Below are 20,999 nucleotides of genomic sequence, written 5' to 3'. Positions count from 1 at the left end.
TGTTTTTTTGAGATGGAGTCTTGCTCTGTTGCCCAGGCTGGAGTGCAGTGGCGCAATCTCGGCTCACTGCAAGCTCCGCCTCCCGGTTCAAGCAATTCTCTGCCTCAGTCTCCAGAGTAGCTGGCGCCCCTACCACGCCTGGCTAATTTTTGTATTTTTAGTAGACACGGGGGTTTCACCATCTTGGCCAGGCTGGTCTTGGATTGACCTCGTGATCAACCCGCCTCTGCCTCCCAAAGTGCTGGGATTACAGACATGAGCCACCGCCCCCAGCCAATTAAACATTTTTTTAAAAATAATAATTAAATGCAATGAAGCTATCAAAAATGCCACTGAGGGAGAATATTGACAAATTCAAATGTTCAGGGCATGTTCTTCAGTAGGGAAGCGCCAAACTTTCTAAATAGAGCCGGTGTTCTTTTTGTAACGGAGAAGATTTAGCTGAATATATATATACACATCCGTTGGCTTCAGAGTAGCTGGAACCTCCGTCCCCTGTGCTTCAGGCACGTCCTGGGAGACCTCGTCCATTCTCACCTCAGCGACGAAACCCTCCACATACCCTTTTTCTCCCCACATTTATCCCCCAAGATGTTATATAATTATGTGTATGGCTTATTGTCTGCTCCCTACCCCCCCCCCCCCCCAAAAAATGTTCTCCGCGGCAATGACGTTTGTTTCATTCATTGATGCATCTGAAACCACTTGCAACCGTGCTTGGCACACACCAGGTGCTCAGTGCCCCTCTGGTGAATAACTGAGGGGAAATAGGTCTGTTCCGGGCCGTTGTTTTCCTGCCGCCCACGCCCGCCCTCCCGAAATTCACACCGACCCAGAGTTGCAAGTTACCGCCGTCCGCGAACCTCCCTCCCCTTCTCTTCCCTATAACCAGGAACCTGGGGCCCTCCAGCTCACAGGGGCCCTCTTGTGGCGTGTGGGCGCCTAACAGCTCAGCCTGGACCCCGCCGCAAACGCATGGAACTGCACTTCCCCGAAAGCCGGCGTCCTCCCGTGGACTCCATTTCCCAGCGGCCTCCGCGGCTGCCCCGCCCCTCCTGGTCCCCGGCGCGCCGCGGGGTGAGCGGCGCGGGGCCTGAGGTCGCCCAGACGCCGCCGGGGCGGAGCCGGGTCCCGAGGCTGCAGTCCGGCCCGGCGGTTCCGGAGCCTCCCGCCTGCGGAGAGCGGCCGGGGAGGCGCGGCCCGGGAACGCCCGAGCTTAGGGAGGTGAGCGGCGGAGGCAGGCCAGGCCGGGAGGAGGCGGCACCCGGCGCGGGGACGGCCTGCAGCCGCCGGGGCTCGGAAAGCCTTTGTAGGCGCTGGCGGGCACCCCCGCGTCTGTCACCGGCCTCCGCGCCGGGACCTGGACTCTCGCACCCCCGCGGGGCCCTCCCTCGCCGCTGCCGGTGCACCCGCGTCCGACTCGCCGCAGCCCGCCGTGGACGCAGGGCCTGGCGTTTCCTCCCGGGCCCGCCCTGCCCACTCCGTGTGGGCCTCGTGGAGTCGCGGCACCGGGACCTCGAGGGCAGGGCGGACGCAGCCGGGCCCCGGTTTCCGAGCCCGTCCCCAGGACGGCCACCCCTTCCCTCCCGCCTCGGGACACCCAGTGCTTTCCTCTTCAAAGCCGTTTTCTGGCCGGGCTCGGTGGCTCACGCCTGTAATCCCAGCACTTTGGGAGGCCAAGGCGGGCGGATCACGAGGTCAGGAGATCGAAACCATCCTAACACGGTGAAACCCCGTCTCTACTAAAAATACAAAAATTAGGCGGGTGTGGTGGCGGCACCTGTGGTCCCAGCTACTCGGGAGGCTGAGGCAGGAGAATGGCGTGAACCAGGGAGGCGGAGCTTGCAGTGAGCCGAGATCGCGCCACCGCACTCCAGCCTGGGCAACAGCGCGAGACTCCGTCTCAAAAAAAAAAAAAAAAATGAAGCATTGTGTTAGAAATGGGATACGTGGGGTCGGGCGCGGTGGCTCACACTTGTAATCCTAGCATTTTGGGATGCCAAGGCGGGTAGATCACCCGAGATTAGGAGTTCGAGACCATCCTGGCTAACCCGGTGAAACCCCGTCTCTACTAAAATACAAAAAAAACTAGCCGGGCGAGGTGGCGGGCGCCTGTAGTCCCAGCTACTCGGGAGGCTGAGGCAGGAGAATGGCGTGAACCCGGGAGGCGGAGCTTGCAGTGAGCCGAGATCCGGCCACTGTACTCCAGCCTGGGCCACAGAGCGAGACCCCGCCTCAGAGAAAAAAAAAAGCGGCTGTTTTCCGTGCAGTCAGGAGAGGATTCCTTGGCGGGAGAGAGAGGAACCGGCTGGGAAAGGCGTGAGGCGGAGGGAAGTCGTCCCCGGGGCCGTGGCTGTGGGAGTCCCGGCCGGCCTCGCAGGGGCGTGAACGGAGCAGGTGCCCCGGCGCTGCCTCAGTTTCTCGAGCGGTGCGGCGGGTGCTGGTAGTGCCAGCTGGCGCCGAGGGACTCAGCGGCGCGGGGCAGCCCTGGCCCTGGCGGGCTCGGCGGGTCGTGCTGCCGCTGCGGGTCCGGCGTGTCCTCCGTGAGCCCCAAGCCCGTGAGACCTGGGCCTGGACGGCGGCCGGCGCTGCTCCGGTCCGCGGGCTCCCGGCTCCTCCGACTGCCTGTGCGGGCGCCCGGGGTCTTTCTCGGCGGGAGTCGGGGTGTCAGAGCTGCGGGTTCCGGGGCTGGAAAGCATAAGGGGCTTCTTCCCGGCTCCCTTTTCCTTCTCAGATCTGCCTGCTGGAGACTGCACCGTCCTCAGGGGAGAGCCCGGAAGGACATGGCTGCGGGGCGGCGGGAAGCGAGGCCGCAGGTGAGCTCATTGTCCTTCCAGATCCTCGTGGGTGGATTTTCCCCACTGACTGAAGTTCTTCACCGGGACCATCTTCAGCCAGGATGGAGCCCAAGTCCTTTTCCCTTGGAGGCGCTGGTCCGCCCTCATGAGTGGTGGATTCTGTAGGGAGGACCTCCCGCCCTCCCGGTCCATGTCTAGTGGTTCTTCTTTTTTTTTTTTTTTTTTGAGTCTCGCTTTATCGCCCAGGCAGTGGCGGGATCTTGGCTCACTGCAACCTCTGCCTCCTGGGTTCAAGCAATTTTCCTGCCTCAGCCTCTCGAGTAGCTGGGATTACAGGCGCCCGCCATCACGCCCAGCTAAGTTTTTTGTGTGTGTGTTTTTATTAGAGAGGGGGTTTCACCACGTTGGCCAGGCTGGTCTCAAACTCCTGACCTCAGGTGATCCACCCGCCTCAGCCTCCCAAAGTGCTGGGATTACAGACGTGCACCACTGCACCCAGCCCGAATAAATCATTTTCTATACACATTTGTGTGTGTGTGTGTCTATGTATGTATGCTACCATGTATGTTACCATTTTAATCTTTTTTTTATTATGGCAAAATATATATAACAAAATTTACCGTTTTAACTTAAGTGTGTAATTCAGTGGCATTTTAAGTACTTTCACATTGTTGTGCAACCATCATCACTATCCATCTTCATTGTGTGGATTACCACATTTATTTCTTAACCCTAAGGGGCAGGCATTAAAAGGCAGTTTTACAGAGTAGTTAAGAATGGAGGCTCAGTCAAGCATCTGCCTGGATTTGAATTACACAAGAAAAAACAAAGTCACAGGATAAGAAATGTATACAAGTCAGCTGGCTGCAGTGGCTAACACCTGTAATCCCAGCACTTTGGGAGGCCGAGGCAGGCAGATCACCTGCAGTCAGGAGTTCGAGACCAGCCTGGCTAACATGGTGGCCAGGCTGAAAATACAAAATTTAGCTGGGCATGGTGTCCAATGCCTGTAATCCCAGCTACTCAGGAGGCTGAGGCAAGAGAATTTTTTGAAGCTGGGAGGTGGAGGTTACGGTGAGCCAAGATCATGCCATTGCACTCCAACCTAGGCAGCAAGAGCCAAACTCCATCTCTAGGGAAAAAAAAATGTGTACAAGTCACACAGCTTGTCAGTGACTGTGTGACCTGGACAAGTATCTTGTCTGTGACTTAGTTTTCTCTTGTGTAAAGTGGTAACAAAAATAGTATCGTCTTCGTAGGATTGTTGTGAATGTTAAATAAAGGTTATACGCTGCAAATTGACAAAGCTCTGAGAGCAATACCATAGAATGCCTTCAATAAATTATAGCTATTTTACTTTTCATCATTACTCTCCTTAAGCTTGAGTAAACACACAGTGAGTACCTTCAGTTATTTAACCTAACCTCCATCATTAAGTATGTAGATTGTTCCTGGTTTTTTGCACTTACAAACACCATGAATATGTTCATGTGTGTACTTTTGTGCACTGTTCATTACAGTACAAATAGAGTAATTGGTACTTTAAAGAGTATACTTTAAGGGCTCTAATATGTATTATCAAATCGCCATCAGAAAGAGTTTTCTAATGAACACTCCCACTAATGGCCGTAATCCCTCTACCCATCTCTTACAGTGGCTGCACAAGGCCTGAATCTCGCTGTGTGCCGCTCAGTATGTATTTGTTACTGGCAAATTGTTCATTAAAGGAATGACCTGGAACCTTCAGAAGCTTGAATAGTATCAGAAGTGTTATCACGGGTAGCCTGTCTTCCCCACTGCCATCCCGTCCACTCTGTGAGGGGGGTCCTGGGTGAGCTGGAACGACTTGTCCTTACAGGTGTCACTGACGTTCGAGGACGTGGCCGTGCTCTTTACCCGGGATGAGTGGAGAAAGCTGGCTCCTTCTCAGAGAAACTTGTACCGGGATGTGATGCTGGAGAACTACAGGAACCTGGTCGCACTGGGTAAGGAAGTTTCCCCTGTAGAAACAGAATTCAAAAATTGGGATAGCTCAGCACCTCCTTCCCTGAATAAAAGCGGTTGGTCACTGAAAAACTTGAGCTGAGTTTGAGGATTATACAAATCAAATCTCTATAAATAAACATTAAAAACATATTCCCCTTATCGGCGTGGAATTGCCCTGCGTCTGGGAATGGAAAAGGTGGTATTGATAATCGTTCTTCTCCCTCCATGTAATTGCACATTCGAAGCTTGTCCGTGATTCAGGCATCATTTCCCAACAATTCTGTAGTTTGCTCATCTCCCAACAGGGGGCTTCATTCAGCCTCTAGGCCTGCCACTTGCCTTTCCCACTTGTCTTTTCCGGGGATCAGCAAACTTTTACCATAAAAAGCCACGTAGGCCGGGCGCGGTGGCTCACGCCTGTAATCACAGCACTTTGGGAGGCCGAGGCGGACGGCTCATGAGGTCAGGAGATAGAGACCATCCTGGCTAACACGGTGAAACTCAGTCTCTACTGAAAAATACAAAAAAATTAGCTGGTGTAATGCGGGGGACCTGTAGTCCCAGCTGCACTGGAGGCTGAGGCAGGAGAATGGTGTGAACCTGGGAGGCGGAGCTTGCAGTGAACTGAGTTCCCGCCACTGCACTCCAGCCTGGGCGACAGCGAGACTCCGTCTCAAAAATAAATAAATAAATAAAGGCACATAGTAAAGATTTTAGGCTTTGTGGGTTGCATGATGGTCTCTGTAACATATTTCTCTTTTTTTTCCACCATTCTTGGCACAGGGCCATACATAAACAGGCAGTGGTCTGGATTTGGCCCATGACCCATAGTTTGCTGACCACTGCCATCCTTCAAAGGCAGTCAGATAGGCCGGGCGCGGTGGCTCACACCCATAATCCCAGCACTTTGGGAGACCGAGGCACGCGGATCACAAGGTCAGGAGATCAAGACCATCCTGGCCAACATGGTGAAACCCCATCTCTACTGAGAATACAAAAAACTTAGGCGTGGTGGCATGCTCCTGCTGTCCCAGCTACTTGGGAGACTGAGGCAGGAGAATCACTTGAACCCGGGAGGCAGAGGTTGCAGTGAGCCAAGATTGTGTCACTGCACTCCAGCCTGGCAATAGAGCGAGACTCCTCCTCAAAAAAAAAAGGGGGGAGTCAGATAGTGTTTTCTCATTTTAGACAAGCTACCTGGTACATCATCCTTTTCATAGATAACCTACTTATAAATTTTAACCAGTCTCTCTATCTTAACATTTCCTCTTTTATAGAAAGCTTATGGCATTCTATTACCAATACTGCATGTCGATCATATTTTCCTAACATAGAATTAATTATACCAAAGTCGTGTCCTACAAGTCACTTGTCTTTTCCTTACACTACCCACTTACCTCCTAGGGGCACAACTTAAGCACTACACAGAAGCTCTTTGTACCATCCTATGCGTTCTGTGTTTAAATTTGGGATAACTGTATCAAAGCCAAACCAAGTCTGATTTGTTTTGTTTTGGTTTTTTGTCTACGTGCAGGGCTCCCATTTACCAAACCAAAAGTGATCTCCCTGTTGCAGCAAGGAGAAGATCCCTGGAAGGTGGAGAAAGACAGTTCTGGCGACTCCTCTCTGGGTAAGTGGGTGGCCCAAGGTGCTCGGGAATGGCCGCAGACAGCGGTCTGGTTAATGAGAGGAGGTAGGAGTGTTGGTCGGGAAACTCCTTTGAGGATTCTTAGACCTCAAGAAGGGGTGGGGAAGGGGAAGCCCACTACGATTACTCCCTTGTAATCACTTCACCGTGAATCTCTCAGAATCTCTTTTCTTATTCTTTCCTGTTGTTTTAGAATGGGGCTGTATTTTCATGTATTCAGTCAGCAAACATAGTATGTTTCAGGAATTTCAAATAATCACTCTGGCTGAAGCTCAGTGTGTATTTGGGAAAGGAGGAGGTGAGGAAGGAAATAGAAAGCTGGGGAAGGGCCGCGTGGTAAGAGCTTTGGCACAGTTCTAAGAGGTGGAAACTGTCCTATGGAGCACTGGAAATAATTGAAGGATTTGGGCAGGGAATCGTATGGTCCTTGGTATCTTAGAGAAGTTGGTCTGAATCAGAAACAGTTGAGTCTCCATCAGTGTAAGAACAGCTAAGGGACCTGCGGCGTGTCCTTACTCTGGCGAGCATCACCACCCTGAAAACAAGAGTCCAGGGACGTGGACAGAGCTCCCAGCAAGTTACAGAGCATTGTTAGGACACCACCATCTATGTTTAATGAAAATTATGTGTATGTGTCATGTGCACATAAGCCCAGAGAGAAAGGTTAGGAGGACACACCTTAATTAACTGGTGACATTAGTTATACTTGGAATAGGATTGAGAATGGGTCCTGTGGAAGGGGACGTTATTTACACGTAGTTTTAATTTTTCACAAAGAGAATACATTCGTGACGTTCTTATGATTTGAATTTACGAGAATGGTCATGTTAGAAGTATCGTGATTGAAAGTGAGGCAAAACACTGGGCATGGTGACTCACGCCTGTAATCCCAGCACTTTGGGAGGCCGAGGCAAGCAGATCACCTGAGGTCAGGAGTTTGAGACCAGCCTGGCCAACATGGCAAAACCCCGTCTCTACTAAAAATACAAAAATTAGCCAGGCATGGTGGTGCATGCCTGTAATCCCGGCTACTCAGGAGGCTGAGGCAGGAGAATTGCTTGAACCTTCGAGGCAGAGGTTACAGTGAGCCGAGATTGTGCCACTTCACTCCGGCCTGGGCGACAGAGCAAGACTCTTGTCTCAAAAGAAAAAAATGCAGGAAGCCTTGCAGAGCGATTGCAGTCATGGAGGGAGGCAGGAGGTGGGAGGGCCTGGATGAAGGCACTTGCCGTGAGTTTGTGAGGGGGGAGGAGGAGGTGCCCGCGTGATCAGGGCACAGGAGCAGGTGGGTGTGTGGTAGATCTCACGTGAGATGTGAGTGAAGTAGTCGGGTGGAGATCGCTGGTGGGCAGGTGTGTAACTGACAGGGCCGAGACTCAAGGGAGGTCAGGGAGCCATCAGCATGACAGGGGCATTGGAAACCTGGAGCTGGCGGGGTGAGGGGGCCGGGTGGAGGCCCGAATCCCAAGAAACCAGCATTTGTGAGGTGCTTAAGAAGGAGGAATCTGTGACAGAGCCTGAGAAGTAATCAGAGGAAACGGGGAGTGGCCATCGTGGCAGTGGGGGACTGAGAGCGGTTGGGGGACTGAGAGCGGTTGGGGGACTGAGAGCGGTTGAGCTGGGGGGACTCTGGCTCTGGGGGATCGAGGTTGAACCCTCGCCCACAGCTTTATTGTCCCTTGTATAGCACTGGGCAGAAAAAGGGATGCAGGTCTTGCGCTTCTGGAGTGCACGATCTAGCGGGGGGACAAGGTGAACACACATTGCACACAAGGCACAGAAGGACACGTTCCAGTGAGGACCACGTGGGAAAGACACTCGGTGCAGAGAGAGTGCAGAGCAGGCAGGTGGCGTCAGCAAAGGCTTCCTTGACGAAGGGCCCAGGATCCAAGAATGTGGAGAATTGCTCCAGGCCTAAGAAATGGTGTTTGTAGGCCGGGTGCGGTGGCTCACACCTGTAATCCCAGCACGTTGGGAGACCGAGGTAGGCGGATCACGAGGTCAGGAGATCGAGACCACGGTGAAACCCCATCTCTACTAAAAATACAGAAAATTAGCCGGGCGTGGTGGTGGGTGCCTGTGGTCCCAGCTACTCAGGAGGCTGAGGCAGGAGAATGGCATGAACCCGGGAGGCGGAGCTCGCAGTGAGCCGAGATCGCACCACTGCACTTCAGCCTGGACGACAGAGCGAGACTCCGTCTCAAAAACAAAAGAAATGGTGTTCTTGAAGATCCGGAGAAGCAAAGTCAGCGAGGAGAAGGCGGAACAGGTGCCCGAGAGAGCTGTGGGCCCTGTCACAGGGTTTGGTTGGTGCTTGAGAGCCAAGCACAGGCTCTGAGGAACCGTAAGTAGCACAGGGCAGGCCCAGGCTGCATTCTGCAGCCGCCAGCCCATGTGGAGAACCTGACGGCCACAGTGCAGGGCTTGTCAGGTCCAGAGGGCTCAGTGACGGCCCCTTGTGCCATGGGTCCAGCAAGGAGCTGCAGGGCAGGCATCCTCGGTCCCCACAGCCCCTGTGCTGGGGAGAGCTTTCTCCTCCCTGAAGAAAGTTGAGATTTTTTTGATATGGGAACCACACTTGTCTATCTTTTTAACTCTCCTTTGGGAGAAATACACTACATGGTCTGGCCCTGGCTACCTCTTCACCCTCAACTCCTTCTACTCTGCCCTTCATTCAAGGCCTCTGATCACCTTCGGCCACCCTGCAGTTTGTCAGGGGGCCAAGCAGGCCCCACTCAGGGCCTCTCCCTTGCTTTTTTCTGTCGGGAACTGTTCTTTGTGGTGGTCATGGGCCCGTGTGGCTCACTCACTTCCTTGTGCTGCACAGGCTTCGGCTCACACAGGCATAGCTCATCTGACACATGGCCCTCCAGCCCCCACATTATCTCCTCAGCCTGCTATTTATTTTCCCTCCCTGTGCTTAGCACTGTGTAATAGTACCTGTTTCTTCGCGATCTGTCTCTGCCTCTGCATTGTAAGCTGCTGTAGCAGGGGCTGCCTGTTTCATTCACTCCTGTTTTCCAAGAACCTAAAACAGCCCCTGGCAAGGGTAGGCGTTCAGTTACATAATGAATGCACGAGTGACTTGGACTAGGTTAGTGGTGTTGGAAACAGAAAGAAGCGAACCGGTCCCAGAGATGTCCAGGAGATACACCTAGCAGGACTGTTAGACATGGAAGATAGAGGAGATGGGGTAACAAAGAAAATAAAAACAAACAAAAGGGAGATGGGGTTGTCAGGGATGCTTGCTTGGTTTCTGGTTTGTTCTGTGATGGTCGGTGATATCATTCAGTGACATAGGAACACTAGAAGGAGATCAGATTTGGAGGTGATATAAATTCGGTTTTAGATTAATTAAATTGAGTTGTTTTTGGTTGACCTAGTTATCCCAATGGCGATGCCAAGTAGTGTTGATTTTGGAGTACAGTACCTCAAAATACAGACTGAGCATGAAATGTAAATTTGGAAGAACCTCATCAATATAGGGTAATTGAAATAATGGGGGAGGGTGAGTTGGCCTAGGGATAGGTTCATATTACAGTAAGAGTGAGAAAGAGCCTAGGACTGAATCTTGAGGAACTCCAGCATTTCAGGAAGCCAGGCAGAGAGAAATGAACCCGTAGGGAAGACAGGTGAAAGCGTACTCTAAGGAAAATCAGGAGAGGCACGTGACATTGTAGGCGAGGCTCGTGATGGGACGGTGGCAGTAGATGGGGAAAGGTAGACGAATGTGAGGCAGGTTTGGATGGCAGAATAAACAGGTCTTGGTAATTGATTAGATGAGGGGGCTGAGGAAGGGAGAAGTATTAAGGATAACTCTTAAGGTTTTGATTCAGAACTGGCACCATTTACAGAGACACGGGGTTGACCAGGTTGGAGGGAACAATCGTGGAGCTGCTATCTTGCTTAGAGGATGAGTCTACAATTGAAGTTGCCTGTGGAAAGATGCGGAGTGAGAAGAATTGGGGGCATAGAACTAAAGCTACGGCACTCTGAGGGTGATAAACTGTGGTACATCCACACAGCTGTAAAGTGGAATGAGGAAGACCTCTGTAAATTCCGCTATGGGGTGATCTCCAGAATGTGAGAATAAGTACAGAACAGAGCAGTTAGTATTGTTATCTAAGAAAGGTGGGTGGGGGTGCCAAGAACAGTGTGTGTATTTGCCTATACTGTCATGGACCACATAATGTTTCAGTCAGTGATGGCCTACATATGTGATGATGGTCCCTTACATGATAATACTGCATTTTTCCTGTCCCTTTTCTATGTTTAAATATGTTTAGATGCGCAAATACTTATAATTGTGTTATAGTAGCCTACAGTGTTCAGTTAAGTAACATGCTGTATAGGGGTGTAGCCCAGGAGCAACAGGCTATACCGTATAGCCTAGGTGTGTAGTAGCCTGTACCATCTGGATTTGTGTAAGTACACTCTGTGATGACTGCACAATGACAATATTGCTAACAATGCATATCTCAGAACATATCCCAGTCATTAAGCAGTGCAATTATTTTTTTTTAGAAAGATAAAAGCAAAAGAAAAAGAATAAAAAGAGATCAATAACGATGGCTATCTATGAGGTGAAGGAATACAAAGGATGGAACGGGGTAGAATCTAGAAGTCTTTGAGGACTCATAATTTTGACTTCAGAACTATGAAAAAGGTTTATAAAATTATAAAAGAAAATTAAACAAAAATGAGCAAGTACGCCCTCCATATTGAGAGCAGAATGAAACAACCCTAATTGTGTTCCAGATTGGTGGCTTAGCCACAGAAAGAATTACTCGAATTGCCTTTACATTGCAGCAGTTTGACTTATTAGTGGTATGTATTCTAAGGGCAAAAGTAACTGCAAGCAATAGTGTCCATTTTGATGGATGTGATAAGAGCAGTTTCAATGTTTTTGCAGATGAAATGATTGCTGTCTGGGATTTGCTTTAGCATAATCTAGTGGAAGAGATGTAAGGGTTTGTATTAGTTTGCTAGGGCTCCATACAGAAGTACCATACACTTCGTGGCTTAAAACAACAGAGACCTACGGTCACGCAGTTCTGAAGGTCAAAATCCAGATATTCGCAGGGCCCCACTCCCTCTGAGACTCTGCGTAGAATCCTTCCTGGCCTCTCGCTAGCTTGTAGTGATGGCCGACTTGGAGATCTCCATGGCCTCAGCTGCATCAGCCCTATCTGTGCCTCCGTCTTCACACTGTGTTCACCCTGTGTCTTCACATCATCTTTCCTTCTAGATGCCTGTGTCCAGATTTCCCCAGTTTACAGGGACAGCAGTCACGTTGGACTAGGGCTCACCCAATGACTTCATCTTAATTTGATTGAACCTGCAAAGACCATATTTTAAAATAAGGTCACCTTCTGAGGTCCTGGAAGTTAGGACTTCTACATGTCTTCTTTGAGTGATACAATTCAGCCCATAACAAGGTTATAGATAGAATAGTGTTGGTGGTTACTGAAGCTGGCTTGGAGATTCATTGTACAATTCACATTACTTTTATATATGCTGAAAATTTCTGCGTTAAAAGCTTTAAAAATAAGAGTTACCACAACAAAATTTCCAGAACAGCTTTTCTCTTTTCCACCAGCACAAAGATTATGGAGGATGTTTACAAATACGCAATACTACCCCCATCACAGTTTATGTATAGTTCCCAGCAGATTGCTCCCTGAGTTCTCTGACTCCAGAAAACCCTGTGTGACTGCAAATGCAAGTGACATTTTCATAGGTGGAGCTGTTACTCTGACTAGCTGTAGGACAAGGTGATTTCCGTAGGTGGGCTGGCCACTCCTGACTGGCTGTGGGACAAGGCGATTTCCGTAAGGTGGAGCTGTTACTCCTGACTGGCTGTAGGACAAGGGTGATTTCCGTGGGTGGAGCTGTTACTCTGACTAGCTGTAGGACAAGGTGATTTCCGTAGGTGGAGCTGTTACTCTGACTAGCTGTAGGACAAGGGGATTTCCATAGGTGGAGCTGTTACTGACTAGCTGTAGGACAAGGGATTTCCGTAGGTGGAGCTGTTACTCTGACTAGCTGTAGGACAAGGCGATTTCCGTAGGTGGAGCTGTTACTCTGATTAGCTGTAGGACAAGGTGATTTCCATAGGTGGAGCTGTTACTCTGACTAGCTGTGGGACAGGGGATTTCCGTAGGGTGGGCTATTACTCTGACTAGCTGTAGGACAAGGGGATTTCCGTAGGTGGAGCTGTTACTCTGACTAGCTGTAGGACAAGGTGATTTCCATAGGGGTGGGCTATTTACTCTGACCAGCTGTAGGACAAGGGGGATTTCTAAGTAGAGTGGAGCTGTTACTCCTGACTAGCTGTGGGACAAGGGGATTTCCATGGGTGGGCCTATTACTCTGACTGGCTGAGGACAATAGGAGTGGGGATGAATACTCCAGCAAATAAGTCTGTAAAACTGACTTGCATTCAAAGACTTGGGTGCTGCCTTCAGCCCTCGTGCTGACCCTTCATCTAGCCTGTAACCGTTCACATCCCATCTTATGTGTCAGTTCTTACAAAACACTCCAGCAGCCTCCTGCTGCATCCCTTTTCTATCTGCACCCTCACTATCTAAGGACAGTTGGATATGATTCTAAGCGCATGGTCACATCCATTTCTAGCTTATGTTTCTATTGTAGAAATTGTCACATTGTATTGTGATTACCTGTTGATGTCTTCATTTCTAATGTCTAACCATAAACTCCTTGAAGAAATCAACTGTTCCTTGTAATTACTGGATCCGTAGGGAACTGTGGATCCCCGATGCCTAGGACAGAGCCTAATACGTAGTAGGTGCTTTTTAAATATTTGATAAATTAATGAAGTGAGAAATGACCACTGCTTTTTGAAATAACATGAGCAATTCTGTGTATTAAGAGGGGTAAATCCAGTGGGAAATAATACTGGAAAGGGGAGAAACAGGTCAAGGGAGTAACTTAAGGATCAGGAGCAAGTCACTCTACAGTAAGGAGATCCTGAACTTAGACATATTCACGACGGCTTGTTAGAGACATTTTAGTGATGAGATTTAAGAGAATGTGCAGCCTGGGCAACAACATGAAACCCCGTCTCTACAAAAGATAAAAATATTAGCCAAGCTTGGCAGTGTACACCTGTCCTTCCTGCTGCTCAGGAGGCTGAGGTGGGAGAATCGCTTGAGCCCGGGAGTTTGAGGCTGCAGTGAGCTATGATGGCACCAGTGTACTTTGGCCTGGGTAACAGAGCAAGACCCTGTCTCTCAAAAAACAAAAAAGTAAAGATTTTGATGAGTGCCTAGGGAAGAGAAAATTCTAAGATAAACCTAAGAATTTATGGTAAAGTAATTGAAGAGTTCATGATGTCATTTTGAACTGGAAAACATATAAAAAAGGTTTGAAAAGGAATGCTCTGGGTTCAGATTTGGACAGGCTGAATTTAAAAAGAAAGATCCTCAAGTGGAAATTGTAGCCGGCAGTTGGAAAGACCTCAGTAAAGTATTTTTCAGGATAGTCATACACGTAGGAGGTGTGGGAGTGAATGAAATCATCCAGGGAGAGCAGGTTGAAGAAACACTGTCTGGGTGTAGTAGGAGTCCAGGTAGAAGAGTCTAGACCTAGTAACAGGAACTGGTCAGGGCAGTGGCCATCAGCAAGATTGTTCTGTTTCTCAGCTTCTAACCTAGGCCTTCACCTTGTTCTTCAGGTTGCTGAGGCCTGGGCTTGATTCTGGGAGGAAGCAAAGGTTGAACTGAACCTCAGGAGACCTATTTGTAGGCCTCTGGAAAGTTCTAAACAGATCATAAGAAAGAGTTAGGATAGCCACAATCCAAAACTCATGTCTGCTTCCGTGAAAAACATGATTTCAGGACTAAAATATTGGCACTTTAGAGTTGGGGTGAGTTTTCCAGAATTGATAATGGACTTTTGAGTCGTAATCACATCCATTAAAAAATAAAAGCTCCCCTATGTCCCATTTTCTTACTCTCCTTTGGAAACTGTTGAAAAGGGTTTCTGCTCTTGATGTTTCTATTTTCTCCTCTCCCATTGTTTCCTCCATGCACTCCAGTCAGGCTTTCTTCCCTATGATTCCACTGATAGCTCTGTTATTAAATCCCAAACAACCTCTGTCTTGGCACAATCAGGATTAAGTTTTTGGTCCTCAAATTATTTGCCACAGTTATCATTCACTCCTCCCTGAAGTACTTCTTCCTTTGGCTTCTAGAACACTGTACTCTCCTGATATTATTCTTCTTAACCTCCAGATATTTCAGTGTCCAAGTGATTCCTTTCAGTTCTTCAGCTTTAAATAAAACCCACATGCTGCTGACCCCCAAATGCCTGTCTGTAGCTCTGACCTTCCCCAGATCTCCAGAATCATAAATATAACTAGTATTTCGGTGTCTTCCTGCGACTCTGTTAAGGCATCTCAGCCACCACAAACATACCTGAAGCAGAATGCCCCCCAGACCTGCCCCTTTCCTGGTCTTCCCCTTCTTGGTAATTGGTGGCAGCACTCAGAATTCTAGCTGGAAACCTAGGCATGATCACTAACTTTCCTGTTTCCCTCTCAGCTTCCTGGGAGTCCTGAGTCTTGTTATTCTTGGTCTCACTAGCTCTTCCTTCTCAGGACAGCCTGGTGTAGTCATCTGTGCCTCCAGCCCTTTCTCACCTGAAGAGCTGCAGTAGCTTCTTCAGTAGTCTCTCCCTTCCCTGCTTCCACTGGTGCCCTGGCATAGTCGGTCCATGCAGCAGCCAACTCAGATGAACACATAATTCCCCAGCTTCCCATAAGGCTTAAATTCCAGAGTCCTTACCATGACCTGGGCCTTAGAGGATTTGTCCCCCGCCTCCTGCTCCACTCTTTCGTTTTGTTTTTTGTTTTTTGTTTTCTTTTTGAGACGGAGTCTCACTCTGTCGCCCAGGCTGGAGTGCAGTGGTGCAGTCTCGGCTCACTGCAGCCTCCGCCTCCCGGGTTCAAGTGATTCTCTGCCTCAGCCTCCCGAGTAGCTGGGATTATGGGCGTGTGTCACCACACCTGGCTGATTTTTGTATTTTTAGTAGAGAATGGGTTTCACGATGTTGGCCAGGCTGGCCTTGAACTCCTGACCTCAGGTGATCCACCCACCTCGGCCTCCCAAAGTGCGGGGATTCCAGCCCTGAGCTGCCGTGCCCAGCCTGTTCCACTCTTATTTTATCATTTCACCGTTTTCCCTCTTCCTGCTTTACTCCAGCCAGTCTCTCTGCTGTTTCTGAGTCAGCCACACTTTTGTGTTTGCTGGTTCGTTTGCCCGGGGAGCTCTTGAGCACTTTACTCAGATAGCCACATGACTTTTATTTATGTGCTTGTTATCTGTCCCTTCATCCCCCTCCTTCCCCAGCAGGCGTGCATGCACACACTCCAAAGTATAAGCTCCTTGAAGGCTGGAATCCCTTCTTATTGGATACATTATCTGCATTCCCCAGAACATTACCTGGCCCATAGTAGGCACTTAATGAGTATTTGTGAATGGAAAGGATGCTGCCAGCATATGTAAAGATAAACAAGGAAAAGTCATGGAGTGTCCCTGAAGCTGCATGTAGTTCGGCCTACCTGGCAAGAAGCCAGGGGAGAGGGGTGAGGACAGGTGGCTAAAGGTCAGATCAGATAGTACTGTATTCACCATGTTTAGAGACTTCAGATGTGAATCATTGAAAATCTGTTGGAGGACCTTAAGGAAGTTTGCAACATAGTAAAATAATGATCTTAGAAAGATTGGCTGGGTGCGGTGGCTCACACCTGTAATCCCAGCACTTTGGGGACGCCAAGGCAGGTGGATCATGAGGTCAGGAGTTAGAGACCAGCCTAACCAACATGGTGAAACCCCGTCTCTACTAAAAATACAAAAATTAGCCAGGCCTGGTGGCACACACCTGTAATCCCAGCTACCCAGGAGGCTGAGGCAGGAGAATCACTTGAACCCGGAAGGGGGAGGTTGCAGTGAGCCGAGATCACGCCACTGCATTCCAGCCTGGGTGACGGGAGACTCCATTTCCAAAAAAAAAAAAAAAAAAAAAACATTATTCTGGCTGCACTGTGGAGGCTGAATTGACAGAGGGCAAGACTAGATAGGAGATTATGGTAGAGATAGTAATGCATGGCAAACAAAATACCACTTAAGTACCTGATCCCACTGCTCAGGGCTCTAGGAAAGGTGAGGGGCCTTTCTTAACACTAGGCCTAAGGCAGGTTCTGTATCGTTGCCTTACAAGCTAGAATTCAAGTTGCAGAATCTTGCTGCCTTCTTCCCAGCACATATATTAAGCCTAGAAACAATGACCAATAAACACAAGGAAAAGCACTTCATTTTTGCCACTGCCCCTTCCATATATTTGGCCCAAATAATGTATTAAAATTTGATCACTTAATTTAGCAAGACTGAAATGGAGAAGGAACTAGGAAGGTGTTAAGCATAAAGTTAAGAAACTCTGCTTTCCCTTACAGTAAATAGTGTAAAGAGAGAGGGCATGTGAAGTTAGTCAGGGAGGGCGTGTGGAGTGAAAAAAACCCTAAACCCTAGGCAATACCATTGTCAAAGAAGGAATGAAGAAGAGTTATCCATGAAGGGAACTAGTGAGTGAACACTAATAAGGGAAAAGCAAAAGGTATTGTGTTTATTAAGCAGAAGTAATGTGTAGATGTGTGAAAGTAACTGTGAAATAGGAATCACAAATACAGTGAGATACAAATAATCCCTTTAAACACTTACCTCTACCCCAGGAGAAAATGCTAAGATATGTGTATAACCATCCCCGACAGAATTTAGTATTGAATTGTATTCTTATCCAATTTTAATATTTCTTCAATTCTGTTCTTAACTTTTCCATGTTAACCATGCTTTATCTTATATATCCATGCCTGTCTTACTGTTGATCTTTGACTCTTTTCAGCCCTCCCATGTAGCGTCTCTTGCTTGATGCATGAATAGGCTAACTTCCTCTCTTGCAGCTCTTGGCTCTAGGCCTGTCTTGTGGCACCTCTTGTCGATTAATTCAATAACAGGGCCCTCCTGTTTGAACTGGCCCTGAAACCTCTCTAATCACCCATGTGTTGGCCTAGGAGGCAACTTCTACAAGGGTCTGAAATGGGTATGTATGTATAATACATATGCATATTTGTATATATGTGAACTACATAAGAATATTTGACATTGTTCAAGTTAGAAATGTATACGTAATTAAGGCAGATTAACAAAACATACAACTTTTGTATATAATTGGAGTGCTATCCAGAGGATCTGTAGGAAAATAGGGCACGCTGATCTGCTTGTGAAGAACGGTTATGTTAGAAAAGGAGAGTGAGATATATACAGACATAGATATATAACTATAATATACTATATATGTGTGTAAATATTATAAAGGTCAGTAATACATATGTTTAATACTCTGGTAAGTGCTATAGTAAGGAGAATGGACTGTGGCTGCTCAGAGTCAGAGGATTGAAAGAGTTCATTTTTGAACTGAATCTGAAGGATATGAGGGAATTTGACATAGCGTGGAGGGACTTTCCAGATTAAGAATAATTACACAGAGGCCAGGCCCAGTGGCTCACGTCTGTAATCCAAACACTTTGGGAGGCCGAGGTAGGTGAATCACTTGAGGTCAGGTGTTCAAGACCAGCCTGGCCAACATGGTGAAATCCTGTCTCTACTAAAATTACAAAAATTAGCTAGGCATGATGGTGGGTGCCTGTAATCCCAGCTACTCAGGAGGCTGAGGCACAAGAGTTGCTTGAAGCTGGGAGACAGAGGTTGCAGTGAGCCGAGATCGCGCCAATGCACTCTATCTAGCCTGGGCAACAGAGTGAAACTGTCTCAAAAAGAAAAAAAAATTACACAAAGAAGATAAATGTCACAAAAAAATAAATTGTAGGATTCCATCATGGGTTTTGGGTCCTGACCCCTGACTTCCTTTTTCAACTCATGCTCCCCTTACAACACTTCTCTCTGTTCTTCATTAGCCACTTCTCCTGGTCACTCTCACCCTCTTTAAATGGTGGGTTTGCTTTATTTTTTTCTTCACCCTAGTACTTAAATTGCTGTCAATTATATTTTATTATACTGTCTAACTGTCCTATTTTTTCTTCTTGCAATTTTTTTCATACAGATATCGGGGCCTTATTTAAATATCACCAATATTTATTCCTTCTACACATTTAGTCTCAGTAGTCAAATGCTATGATATCTCATGAAACATCTTCAATTTCTTTTTTTCCCTCCAGGATCGAAGAGCAGTCATAAAACCACAAAGTCAACGCAAACACAAGACTCTTCATTTCAGGGACTGATACTGAAAAGATCCAACAGGAATGTACCTTGGGATTTGAAATTAGAAAAGCCTTACATATATGAAGGCAGATTAGAGAAAAAGCAGGATAAAAAGGGAAGTTTTCAGATAGTTTCAGCCACCCACAAAAAAATCCCCAGTATAGAAAGAAGCCATAAAAATACTGAATTAAGCCAAAACTTCAGCCCAAAGTCAGTGCTTATTAGGCAACAGATACTTCCCAGAGACAAAACACCACCAAAATGTGAAATACAAGGAAACAGCTTCAAACAGAATTCACATTTACTTAATCAACCAAAAATTACAGCAGATAAACGCTATAAATGTAGTATGTGTGAAAAAACCTTCATTAACACTTCATCCCTTCGTAAACATGAGAAAAACCATAGTGGAGAGAAATTATTTAAGTGTAAAGAATGTTCAAAAGCCTTTAGCCAAAGTTCAGCTCTTATTCAGCATCAAATAACGCATACTGGAGAGAAACCCTACATATGTAAAGAATGTGGGAAAGCCTTTACTCTCAGTACATCCCTTTATAAACATCTAAGAACCCATACTGTGGAGAAATCCTATAGATGTAAAGAATGTGGTAAATCCTTCAGCCGAAGGTCTGGCCTTTTTATACATCAAAAAATCCATGCTGAAGAAAACCCTTGTAAGTATAATCCGGGTAGGAAGGCATCTAGTTGCAGCACATCCCTTTCTGGATGTCAAAGAATTCATTCTAGAAAGAAGTCCTACTTATGTAATGAATGTGGCAACACCTTTAAGTCTAGCTCATCCCTTCGTTATCATCAGAGAATTCACACTGGAGAGAAACCTTTCAAATGTAGTGAATGTGGGAGAGCCTTCAGCCAGAGTGCATCTCTTATTCAACATGAAAGAATTCACACTGGAGAAAAGCCCTATCGATGCAATGAATGTGGGAAAGGCTTTACTTCTATTTCACGACTTAATAGACACCGAATAATTCATACTGGAGAGAAGTTTTATAATTGTAATGAATGTGGTAAAGCCTTAAGTTCCCACTCAACACTTATTATTCATGAGCGAATTCATACCGGAGAGAAACCCTGTAAATGTAAAGTATGTGGAAAAGCCTTCAGACAGAGTTCAGCTCTCATTCAACATCAGAGAATGCATACTGGAGAAAGACCTTATAAATGTAATGAGTGTGGGAAAACTTTCAGGTGTAACTCATCGCTTAGTAATCACCAGAGAATTCATACTGGAGAGAAACCATATCGATGTGAGGAATGTGGGATATCTTTTGGCCAAAGTTCAGCTCTTATTCAACATCGAAGGATTCATACAGGAGAAAAACCTTTTAAATGTAATACATGTGGAAAAACTTTTAGACAAAGCTCATCACGTATTGCACATCAGAGAATTCATACTGGAGAGAAACCCTATGAATGTAATACATGTGGGAAACTTTTCAACCATAGGTCATCCCTCACGAATCATTATAAAATTCACATTGAAGAGGACTCCTAGAAAGTAGATTTGTGTGTGTGAAAGCCTTAAACCAAAGCTCATCAAAGAATGCATCCTTGAGAGAGATGTAATAAATATAATGGATGTGAAACTATGATAATTTAGCCCTCATTAGGTATTTAATTCCATGGATAAACCTCAACTATATAATAGATATGAGGAAAGTGTTTGTGCTTGTCAGACACTTAAAAAAATAACCTGAGATGAAGAATTTACCACTGGAGACACTGACTTCAGCCATTTGTGAAATGGGTTTGCTTTTTCCCTTTTCCTACAGACATACATGCTAGATGTCATGTGATCATCAGAAACAGATCTGAGTGGGTGGGGAGGCGTGCTTTAGATTTCTCATTAGAAGACCACCAAACTGGTAATATTTTTATAGCATTTTAATAGCATACAAATGAATTGATCAAATTGTACCTTTTTAGAGAAAAGGACCAAAATAAAAGAAAAATGAATTATGAACTACCTCTCAGTCTCTGGGGTTTGTCCTTTTCCTACCCTCATGTCAAACTTGTGCATGGATTTCATTAAAAAAGAAAAAGAAAAATCTGGTCTTTTATTCTAGTAGTTGGGAATTTTCTACTCAACTGTGTCTTAACTTTGTCCTGGTTTTTATTTCTCTGAAGTCATTTATTAGGAAGGTGTACCAGTTATTTGCCATAAACTGTATTAGATAGAAAAACAGGCAAATTATTTCAGGTTTAAAGCTACTAAATATGTTTTTGCTTTTTGTTTTTTGAGACAGA

General features: G+C 46.9%; 2 protein-coding genes across 6 annotated transcripts; both read left to right on the top strand.

The window, feature by feature from the left end:
• Positions 1–255: 255 nt before the first annotated feature.
• On the top strand, positions 256–1,749 carry LOC116275000 (translation initiation factor IF-2-like). Its single transcript, XM_031666673.1, has one exon. The coding sequence runs from the start codon at positions 976–978 to the stop codon at positions 1,744–1,746; it is 771 nt and encodes a 256-aa protein (XP_031522533.1). The 5' UTR covers positions 256–975; the 3' UTR covers positions 1,747–1,749.
• Positions 1,063–20,720, top strand: ZNF354A (zinc finger protein 354A). 5 transcript variants are annotated; one of them, XM_031666670.1, is made up of 6 exons: positions 1,117–1,224; positions 2,735–2,816; positions 4,453–4,490; positions 4,657–4,783; positions 6,319–6,414; positions 18,686–20,720. In XM_031666670.1, exons 4-6 carry the CDS (start codon positions 4,750–4,752, stop codon positions 20,245–20,247), a joined length of 1,692 nt encoding a protein of 563 aa, XP_031522530.1. In that variant the 5' UTR covers positions 1,117–1,224; positions 2,735–2,816; positions 4,453–4,490; positions 4,657–4,749; the 3' UTR covers positions 20,248–20,720. The 5 variants fall into 5 exon arrangements, with proteins under 5 accessions (XP_031522531.1, XP_031522530.1, XP_031522529.1 ...); XM_031666671.1 differs by lacking the exon at positions 4,453–4,490 and having other exon boundaries at positions 1,063–1,224; XM_031666669.1 differs by lacking the exons at positions 1,117–1,224; positions 4,453–4,490 and adding an exon at positions 1,595–1,697.
• The last annotated feature ends 279 nt before the right edge of the window (positions 20,721–20,999 follow it).

The sequence above is a fragment of the Papio anubis genome, chromosome 5, assembly GCF_008728515.1.
Source record: "Papio anubis isolate 15944 chromosome 5, Panubis1.0, whole genome shotgun sequence".
Lineage (NCBI taxonomy): Eukaryota > Metazoa > Chordata > Mammalia > Primates > Cercopithecidae > Papio > Papio anubis.
Note: the sequence above shows the minus strand (reverse complement) of the source record. Positions and strands in the feature narration are given on the sequence as shown.